The sequence below is a fragment of the Papaver somniferum genome, chromosome 9 (assembly GCF_003573695.1).
Source record: "Papaver somniferum cultivar HN1 chromosome 9, ASM357369v1, whole genome shotgun sequence".
Classification (NCBI taxonomy): Eukaryota; Viridiplantae; Streptophyta; class Magnoliopsida; order Ranunculales; family Papaveraceae; genus Papaver; species Papaver somniferum.
The window spans coordinates 136,294,059-136,304,620 of NC_039366.1; the positions used below are offsets into that span (position 1 = coordinate 136,294,059).

At 37.0% G+C, this 10,562-nt stretch overlaps 2 protein-coding genes across 2 annotated transcripts; both read left to right on the forward strand.

Annotated features, from left to right (window-relative positions):
- Positions 1 to 1,793: 1,793 nt before the first annotated feature.
- Positions 1,794 to 8,008, forward strand: LOC113310438 (exocyst complex component EXO70A1-like). Its single transcript, XM_026559127.1, has 12 exons — positions 1,794 to 2,121; positions 2,253 to 2,348; positions 2,721 to 2,926; positions 4,154 to 4,393; positions 4,938 to 5,076; positions 5,179 to 5,391; positions 5,663 to 5,868; positions 6,218 to 6,415; positions 6,814 to 6,913; positions 7,229 to 7,341; positions 7,425 to 7,571; positions 7,691 to 8,008. The coding sequence occupies exons 1-12, from the start codon at positions 1,963 to 1,965 to the stop codon at positions 7,806 to 7,808; spliced, it is 1,935 nt and encodes a 644-aa protein (XP_026414912.1). The 5' UTR covers positions 1,794 to 1,962; the 3' UTR covers positions 7,809 to 8,008.
- Positions 8,009 to 8,816: 808 nt separating this feature from the next.
- On the forward strand, positions 8,817 to 10,025 carry LOC113313173 (NDR1/HIN1-like protein 10). The gene has a single exon (XM_026561912.1). It carries the CDS (start codon positions 8,928 to 8,930, stop codon positions 9,759 to 9,761), a length of 834 nt encoding a protein of 277 aa, XP_026417697.1. The 5' UTR covers positions 8,817 to 8,927; the 3' UTR covers positions 9,762 to 10,025.
- The last annotated feature ends 537 nt before the right edge of the window (positions 10,026 to 10,562 follow it).

Sequence of the window (10,562 nt, forward strand, 5' to 3'; positions counted from 1 at the left end):
CAACATTGAAGATAAACTTCAACTGAATTATTCGAAGAGCATGAAAAGTAGAAGAAAAATAGGTTGCACATCGAACATATATGCAAACTGAACACTAGGTTGCATACTGAGTGTATACAAACTCAACAAAGAAAACTTCAATCTGTACTGAATATAACTCACCAATTCCAATCCCATAACATCATCTTCAGTTTCATCATTAAACTTGCAAGCCAATTCACTCATAAAAAGAGGACTGTGCCAAAGCCAGTACCAATGGGATGAACTGATAATAAGCTAATTAAGCACATATAGTGTTGCAAACTTTCATTCCATACACACATCACTACACATCTGTGATTTAAGAGGAGATTTTCCTCACTTTCAAGTGGAACAACTTTAAGCTTCTCTCTTATATATACAAGGTGTAGAGGAGATAGGCATGCTCAGACTTAAAAGCGCCAGGTATCAGCACAAGTAGGACTTGATGAAAAAACTAGGTGCCACAAACTAGTTATGATGAAAAAGCTTTTGAAGAAAGAATTGTCTGTTGTTGAGCTAGTGATGTATAAATTGAACACATGACATCAAATCTAAAATAATCTATATATGAAATTGGAGATTACCAGCAGAGACTCAAACTTTAGTTGATGAGGTAAGAGATTTCAATCCAAACACCAACCAGGAAATTGAAATAACCAAGAGCTCAAACCCTAAAACTGAGTTTTAGACCTAAAATACATGCTTAATCTTGTTTGTTGACGTAGCAGGGGTATCAAACCAAATCAAAACCCTAATTCCTACCAGAAAACACCATTAATGGAGGGGATGAAGAAAATTACCTACTGATGCTGTTGATATAGATAAAAACACATAGATCCGTCAAATTAGTCGCAAATCTGAGATGATTCAATCAAATCAGCATTCAAATTTCGATTTACAGTAGCAGCAACAGAAGATGATGGATTAATAGTGGTGAGGATTATTGAAGATGAAGTAATGGTGGTTTTGATGAAGAAACAAGCTAGGATCGGTACCCTCAGAAATTGATTTCTGAGTCTGATACCATAGTAACATTGAGAAATCTCATGTCTACATTGCTGACGATTTGAATCAATATTGATTAGAAAAGATGATTCTGGATTACAAGGACAACGAGTTTATATACTCAACTTCTCTCAATCTCTCTTACAGCTCTCATGTGCTCTTGGCACATACTCTCATGACTTTCATGTCCTGCACACTGACCTTACACACACTCACAACCTCTATGCTATTACATGTTCTATCAGATATTAACAATTCGGATAGAGCCGATTCAATATTTTAAGAAAAAAATATTCAATCCGATAAAACGAATAAAATTTTATAAGATCTCGAATACTTGGAAACAGATTCCGGATATGAGACAGATATTGATAGGCGTATTTGCATTAGTTTTACGACGATTCTTTGCAGATGCAGCATGGATAAACTCATGGCAAGCTGCATAACGGACTAATGCATTTTTGTTGTTTCTGATGGGAGAATATTTTTCACCTTTGTGTTTCGAATTATGTTTACACAATACCTAATGCATTAATGCAGAATGCCAGCTACTGTTTGCTCTTATCTGTTGATTCATCCGGCTCCGCTCCATTGACAGCTACATAACCTATGTAGAGTTGTAGACCTTTTAGCATCCTCCACTAGTTGTTAAAAATTGAGATAACCCTCTATCGATTTTCCTCGAGATGCGCTCCACAATCCATCCAACACCCAGTTGCTATTTAGGAAAACATTCTGTAACATCCTCCTCAGGTGGACACCAACAATCATCCCCGTTCCCCACAATCAATGTTTTTCTTTCTTCTTCTTCTTCTTCTTCAGTAGAGGAGGTCTCTTTCTTCTTTTCCTTTTGGTCTCTGCAAATTCGAAGAAATATAAATTTACACGATCTCTTAATACGCACGCAACTGAAATTTCCAAAAGGAGAACGGGGAAATGGGGGTTCCTCTGGCGATGGAAACCCTAAGTGAAAGATCAGCTTTCATGAGAGAATCTTTACAAAAGAGTCAAACGATTACAGACAATATGGTCTCAATTCTTGGTTCTTTTGATCATCGTTTATCTGCCCTTGAAACTGCTATGCGTCCTACTCAGGTATGTTTGTCATTTTCAAATTAGGGCATTTTACTTTTGCTAGGATCCAGCTGATCGCTTGATTTGAGAAAATAAATTGGGTTTTTTGTTTTTTTGTTGTTTATTAAGATTTTTCGTTTTTGTTTATATAGATAAGAACACATTCTATAAGAAGAGCTCATGAGAATATCGATAAAACGTTGAAAGCTGCAGAGGTTATACTTGCGCAATTTGACCTTTCTCGCCAGGTTGGTAAATTATTTCTTTGATTGTTGATGAGCTGTATATCTTTTTTGTTTGTTCGATATGAGCAGAACTGTTCAACGTTGGCGGCTAATTCTGTAAATTGGTAGCTCAGGATCATTAATCTTACTTAGTATATAGTCATTTTCAGTTAATAGCCCTTAATTGTTGAGGCGGTTTTGGAGCTCTGGCTTGGCATGAGTGAACACCTTGTAATTTGCTGAACTAGACGCCCAAGGATACTTTGACTAGGAAATCTATTAGTTGAACCTAGCATTGTGTGGAGCTCTTTTAGACTCTTAATGGCGTAATGTACTGTATCTTATTGCGTATGATTTATGAGGACATGATGTGGATTGAAAATTTTCAACATGTAGGCAGAGGCTAAAATTCTCAGAGGGCCTCATGAAGATCTGGAGAGTTACCTAGAAGCAGTTGATCAACTGAGAAGCAATATAAAATTCTTCAGTGGCAACAAAAGCTTTAAGAGTAGTGATGGGGTGCTTAACCATGCCAACAATTTACTTGCTAAAGCTATCTTGAAACTGGAAGAGGAGTTCAAGCAGCTCTTGATGTCTTACAGGTTTTTGTTCTTTCATCGACATCTTTTACTTTTTTCACTTTGACCCGGATCACAGTCTTTTCCTTGGTTTTGATTTTTGCTAGTTTTAGAAACCTAGAACAAATATTTCTACATTTTGATCAGAACTATGAATGCCTTAATCTTATTTGTTCCTGCAAAGGGAAATTTCTTGCATGAAATCTAGGCAGTATTTGGCCTGCTCTTGAATTTTGTCACAAAAGCAAAATTGTCTTTTCCTTGGTTTTGATTTTTGCTAGTTTTAGAAACCTAGAACAAATATTTCTACATTTTGATCAGAACTATGAATGCCTTAATCTTATTTGTTCCTGCAAAGGGAAATTTCTTGCATGAAATCTAGGCAGTATTTGGCCTGCTCTTGAATTTTGTCACAAAAGCAAAATTGATCCTATTCTTTCTGTTGGAGCAAGTTTAGATTGACTGCTCAATTTGGCAACTAGTTTGGTATTATCCCTGTCGAATATTAAATTAAGCTTGTGATTCCCCCAAAATTAGACATGGTTTGTGTGTAGAAACCAAGGTGTGCCTCACTTTAGAGAGTGCAACTGATGACCATGACGAATTGTATGCCCAAGCAATAGTGCCTTGGCTTCTGAAGTGGTTCACCTTAAGATAACATAACAAGAGTCCCAATTCCATTCCCAAAACTCTGTTATTACCATATGTAGTTGTGTGAGGAAATCATAGTACGTATCTATTATAATCTTTACGTTTTCAATTAAAATGTATTTCATTCTCTTCCAGTGTTTTGTCCTTTTAAATATTTACTTTTAAGCTAGATTTGGTCATTAACAATCAAGATATGTCTTCAACTTGTCAACCTGTTGGTTATTTTTTTAAAGATAAAATACAGTCCTGTTAGGGCTTCCTCATCTTGAGATTGCATCATAAATGATGGCATTTATTCTGGAGACTTGTGAGGCTTTTATACAATCTATTCAGTATCAGTATCTTAATCTACTGGCAGTGGCACTCAGTATGCTAAACTTCTCTCTTCCTTTATCTCATCCTTTTATGAGTTGAATGGTGTCACTGGATTAATTTAAAAGTATGATTCTGTTACTCGATGCTTATGTCGATGACTATTTGTAACAGTTCTATCTGGGTTAAAAGAAAAGATACTAGGAAAACTTATCATGTCTGTTCTAATACCATTTTACATGTATCGTGGCCCTCTGGTTACTAAACTAACTATTCTTTGAATTTCAGCAAACCTGTGGAACCCGATCGTCTTTTTGATTGCCTCCCCACTTCTGCGCGCCATCCTCCTCAATCCCCTGGACAAAATGATGACCAGGGTGGCAAAACTAACCAATCTGACCCCAGTTTAGAGAATGCTGTATATACACCTCCTGCTCTTATTCCACCAAGGATTCTGCCTTTGCTGCACGACTTGGCACAGCAAATGGTTCAGGCTGGATACCAGCAACAGTTGCTTAAAATTTACAGGTATAATACCTATAGCTCTGCTTTTGCTAGTTAAATGAATCTTTGATGATTAAATTCCTCTTGCTGTTAGTCCCTTTGGCAACACCATATCGTACAGAATCTTTGATGATTAAATTCCTTTTGCTGTTACTCTCTTTGGCATCACCATATCGTACAAATATAAGTAACAGTGTTGAGTATTGGGTTTTTCAAGATTTTGCAACCTACTGTGCCACATCTCATATATTTTTAATTTTAATTATCTAAGGTATCACATTTTATTCACCCAAAGAGTAGATGAAATAATGATTTTGGTGTTATGTTCACTGGTATGGTGGGGATAAAACTGTGCCAGTTCATGGTTTATCATCTTTTATGTTTCTAGCATCCCACTTGAAATTTATGTTTTTCTTATGAGTTATAGGTTCTGAATGTTATGTCTATTCTATTCTAGTTGTTTAAAGATTTCCATATGAATATGATAGGTGACCTATGTGCAGCCACTGTTTAACCAGGCATTATAACTAGTTCTTAAAACACTGCATATTGCTTTAATCCTTATCAGGGATACCCGTGCTACAGTTTTGGAAATGAGCCTTCGAAAGCTTGGTGTTGAAAAGCTCAGTAAAGATGATGTACAGAAGATGCAATGGGAGGTTTTGGAGGCCAAGATTGGGAACTGGATTCATTTCATGAGAATCGCTGTAAGGATGTCGTACATTATATATTTTGAATAATCATAGCTGAGATAATTTGGTTGGTATATTTTTCATGTTTTTGTCTGATAATTTTTGTGCCTGGAACAGGTTAAAACGTTATTTGCCGGAGAACGTAAAATTTCTGATCAAATATTTGAAGGCATGGACTCACTCAGGACCGCTTGTTTTGCTGAAGTTACCAAAGAAAGTGTAGCTATGCTCCTGAGTTTTGGAGAGGCTATTGCCAAAAGTAAGAGGTCACCTGAGAAATTGTTTGTACTTCTTGACATGTACGAGATAATGCGGGAACTCCAGTCAGAGGTAAGATGAATATATCCATTAAAGGATACTGCTTACATCTCAAATACAGTACACTGTGGCTTACTGAAAGTGGATCTTTTGTTGGAGTTGTGTGATGTTTTTGCTAATTCAGCTTTTAAAACAATCTCGATAATTTGATTTACTTATTGGAATTTTTCATACAATGAATAAATGTTGAGTGTGAGCTTTAATGGAAGTGGTGTATCCTTATTATTTTTTTTTCTGGAGTAGCTAGTTTTCTGAATTTGTCATTGTTAATTTCCTTGTGCAGATTGAAACTATCTTTGAAGGTAAAGCTTGCACTGAGATGCGGGAATCAGCTTTAAGTTTGACTAAGAGGCTTGCACAGACAGCCCAGGAGACCTTTGGAGATTTCGAAGAAGCAGTTGAGAAAGATGCAACGAAGACTGCTGTTCTTGACGGAACTGTCCATCCTTTGACGAGTTATGTAATTAACTACGTCAAGTTTCTGTTCGAGTAAGTATTCGAGGAAGCATTCTTTTTATTTGACTAGTGATGTTAGAGAAGTACGACTGACAGAGTTGAGGTTGAGTTTTATCCAAATCCAAGTGATTTTGGTTGATTCGACTTCTATTGTATTTTCATTTGTATTGTCTTTTAAGTATCCATGTTTTGTGTGTCTGTGCGGTGGAGGTGGGTTGAAGAAGAGACAGACACATAGAAATACAGAAATGAACTGTTGGCTATAACTTTGCGATGTCATGTGCCTGAGGATGTTACTACTAGTAGTTATTTCATTGGTTAAGAGCAGATACTTGTAATTACATAAATGAACTGACAATGCTGTGCATTTAAACTTGTGCAGCTATCAATCAACATTAAAGCAACTTTTCCGGGAGTTTGACAGCGATGAATCCAATAACCAGTTGGCTTCTGTGACAATTCGAATCATGCAGGCTCTTCAGACTAACCTAGACGGAAAATCTAAGCAGTACAAGGATCCAGCTTTGACTCAGTTATTTCTTATGAACAATATTCACTATATGGTCAGATCTGTCCGAAGGTATGTATACTTTAGTTCAAGGTGTATGCTGTGCTGCATGGCCATTTATTGTTTATTTCCATAGTTGTAATTGCAATGCAACCCTCACCCTTTGCATAAACAGAAAACATACCTAGGAGAAAGGTCCCCCATCAGTACTAGCTTACATCCAAATTTCATGTCTTTATTAAGGCCCCTGCCATAACTTCCCCCAATCGGCACATCATCACCTGCGTCCACCATTTCAACATCCTTAGCTGCTGGCCTACTTTACCTCCACTACCATCACTAATGCTGTGTGTGCAATTAAGTGGACAAAGTTGTCCAATTCCTCCACTCACTACCACCCCATCTTTGCTGTCTTTTGTTTATGTTGAGTTAAAAATCTTGTAATGCTTGTTTTATATTTGTTGTTTCAGGTCAGAAGCAAAGGATTTGTTAGGGGACGATTGGGTGCAAATACACCGAAGAATTGTCCAACAACACGCAAATCAATATAAGAGGGTCGCTTGGGGAAAGGTTTGTTTTTATTTTTTAACTCTATTCATTAGTTCACACACAGACACACGCACATATATGTATTCTTTGAAGCCATTGCATATAGTGACAACCTCTCTCCCAATTTTAATAATTTGGATTCTCTTACGGCTTTGGAATCATTGCCTTAGGAAATTTCTGGTTTACTTTCATTCCTATGATTCATGTGGTATTCATGTTTGTTCTTTTCAGTTCCTTGTTACTTTCAATTTCTTCACTTTAGTACACTACATCGTAGATGATAAAGTAAGTGAACCAAGATTTAGTCTGTATTTTTTTTTTCTTCCACAATTGCAGATTTTGCAGTCTCTCTCTGCCCAGGGTATGACATCATCTGGGGGAAGTGGTGGAATGGGAGGTGATGGTGGAGGAAGTAGTAGCGGGGTTTCAAGAGCTGTGGTGAAAGACAAGTCAGTAACTACCAAATTGGCTAATAATCCATACTTGTTATATTGTTCTAAGTTGAATTTAATCCCTCGATTTGTTTTTTCAGGTTCAAGGCATTCAACTTGCAGTTTGAGGAGCTTCATCTCAGACAATCTCAATGGACGGTGCCTGACAGCGAGTTGAGGGAATCACTGAGGCTGGCAGTTGCAGAAGTCTTGTTACCTGCATATAGATCTTTCATTAAACGTTTTGGGTGTGTATTCTGCTACTCCCTTTCATTCTGTACTATACATGTTCTCTTCCTTGAGATTATACAAAGTTATTTTTTTTGGGTACAAGACGAGCTTCTAATTTTTGCATTGTGCTTAACAGACCTCTCATCGAGAGTGGGAAGAACCCTCAAAAGTACATCAGGTACACCCCAGAGGATCTTGACCGCATGCTTGGTGAATTCTTCGAAGGCAAGACATGGAGTGAACCTAAAAGATAGATCTTTTCTTTTTTTCTTTTTTTTGTCACCCCTGTTTTGTATATGGCTGACTTTTTGTAATTGACAGAAGGTTGTGATTCATTTTAAGATTAAAAATAATAATAATAACAATACATAGGGATAGAGTTGCTGTGTCTATTTCCGCTGGCCCATGATGTGTATCTCTTTTGCATCTAATGATATCTCACCCGTCATTTACACAATCCACTTAAGTTGGATTCTGTGTTTTACTCTGTTAAGACCGAAGAAATGTATATTTTACTCTTGTTTCTGTTTTCTTGGAGCTATCATGCATTTTGTAGCAAGGTGCATTAATAATCCAGAAGCCAGCTTTTGATCCAGCGAAAGGCTCACTTGCATTAGTTTAAAAAGTTTTTTGTTCAGGATATGCTTATGAAAGAGTATTATTAGAGAAGAGCATCAAAGATCCATATAAAAGAATAGGCTCCGAAGGAAAAACAAAACAAGAAAAAGAATAACCTAAGAAGCTTAAAAAAAAAAAAAAAACCTAAGAAGCTATGATCTTCCTGATATCTTCCCATGTGATGATAATTGGCTTGTCAAGTAAATCATCTCTATAATCCAATATTCCAATCTATTGCCTGGATAAGTTATGGTCTTGCCTTGCAAATAAGATTTCTTTGACCTAATAAAATAAGAAAATCACAGATTCAACCTCGGCTTTGTTCTATAAACACTCGTTCTCTTGCCTTGTAGTGTAATGTTCCATAGACTCGCACTATTTTACCTGGCACTTTCCTAGAATCCTAGTCACGTAAATGGCTATATGTAGGAAAAAAAGAGAAGAAAATTCTATCACATAGCTAACAAATATAGACGCACGTCTTGTTCACCTACACAGTTGAGTAGGTGTACAAAGTACACACACCTCTAATCTACATCCAGCATCTGCCACGTATATGGCTGAGTTATTACCGATATGAGAACCGTTGGATGAGTGTCAGTTTAGATTACTTTCCCAAATTGAAAAGCCATTGAAAATCGTCATTTCCCATTAATCACACTTTTACGCGCTTTCTCCCCCGAAATATATAGGAACCCTAAACTTAACCAAGAAATTCAAGAAACTAAAGAAATTCGACTGGAGAAAGAGTAAAGATGAGTTCAGCAACACCACCACCACCACCATCAGGAGCAGATGATCCAAACAAACCAGTAACAGGTTACCCAACAACAGGTAATTACCCACCACCTCAAACTTCATACCACCAAAATTACCATCAAACAGGATATCCAGCACAAACTAGTAATAATTATCCACCACCACCACCAGGTACAGGATATCCATACACTGCACCACCACCAGCCTATTATAACGCTAATCCGTACCCACACCAAACCTACGATCCTCAACGCGCTACTTTTCTACGCCGTGTAATCATCGCTGGAATTTCAGTTTTTCTCATAATTGGTGCTATTACTTTCATCATATGGCTTGTGGTTCGACCTCATTTACCTGATTTCCGTGTTGATTCTGCTTCGATTACCAATTTCAATGTTACGAATTCACAATTATCAGCGAATTGGGAAATTGGGTTTTTTGTTAGAAACCCTAATAAGAAGATGACTATTTTCTATGATCGGATTGAGGGTTCCATATTTTATAAAGATGAATCGCTTACTGAGACTTCGTTGGTGCCGTTTTTTCAAGAGAAGAAGAATGAGACTACGATTTCCAGCAGGTTTACTGCTATGGGCACTTATGTTGGGGAAAGAACTGCCAAAGATATGCTTGGGGATAAGAATAATGGAGGTGGGGTGAGATTTAATGTCAGGATGTTGGCTTGGGTTAGATTTAGATCAGGTGCTTGGAGGACTAGGAGACATTTGATGAGGGTTTTCTGTGAAGATGTTAGGATTGGATTCTCAAATGCTACTTCCTTGTCTGGGACTTTATTTGGTTCATCCAAGGTTTGCGAGGTTGATCTGTGAGTTTTTAACTACTATTGTATCTTCTTATCCAACATAATCTGAATTGTGTTAATTCGTGTTTTTCCTAGAGATAATTGGTTTGAATGATAAATATGTATTTCTTAGTTGAAGGAGTATAAACTCTAGGAAGATTGACTGTCTGGTTTTCCCTCCACCATTTTGGTTAACGAGTACATTGATAATTGTGTCTTGTGGATCCTAATTGGTCATTGTTTGTCTTTCCTGGGAGGTTTTATGATAACAGATTATCTAAATGCTCATTTATTGCTGGGTTCAGGTATATTTGTTATTTGCTATTTTGTTTGCATGACGTTTCATGGATACTAAAGTTGGCTCAGTTGCATCTATTATTACTTAGTTCTAGGTCCGAAAATATTTGCCTTGTGAATGGTTACGTGGTTTTTCTAACTTGCAGTTTGTTGTCTTTACTTGCCGATGTTAACGTTTTAAGCGTTCTGATGGTGTGTAATCACAAGCTTTTCTAGAAATATGTTAACAGTTTTAAGCGTTCTATCTTGCCAACTTGTCTTATGAGATAGAAAATGGTCTCTGAAGAAAATGTTTGCTCTGACGAAGTTCATCTTAGCTTTGTTGAAGTTAGGTTTTTAGGTTCGAAGAAGTGATTAGAGCCCTCGACTTATTATTATGTGCGCACTGTTACTGGTGTGGTTGTGTTAGGCAAATCCTAGTCATGATAAGGGAGCATTTAGGTGGAAAATCTATTGTTGATTAGGGCAGAGATGAAACATGCAGTGATGCTTGAGAAATATAATGATTTATCTGTCAGTTTGTTCTCGAACT

Excerpts from the sequence above, each read along its gene's own strand:
- LOC113310438 (XM_026559127.1), top strand. The coding sequence starts at position 1,963 with ATGGGGGTTCCTCTGGCGATGGAAACCCTAAGTGAAAGATCAGCTTTC. Across the intron at positions 5,077-5,178 it reads TTCATTTCATGAGAATCGCT|GTTAAAACGTTATTTGCCGG; the intron begins GTAAGGATGTCG and ends TGCCTGGAACAG. Across the intron at positions 5,392-5,662 it reads TGCGGGAACTCCAGTCAGAG|ATTGAAACTATCTTTGAAGG; the intron begins GTAAGATGAATA and ends TTCCTTGTGCAG.
- LOC113313173 (XM_026561912.1), top strand. The coding sequence starts at position 8,928 with ATGAGTTCAGCAACACCACCACCACCACCATCAGGAGCAGATGATCCA.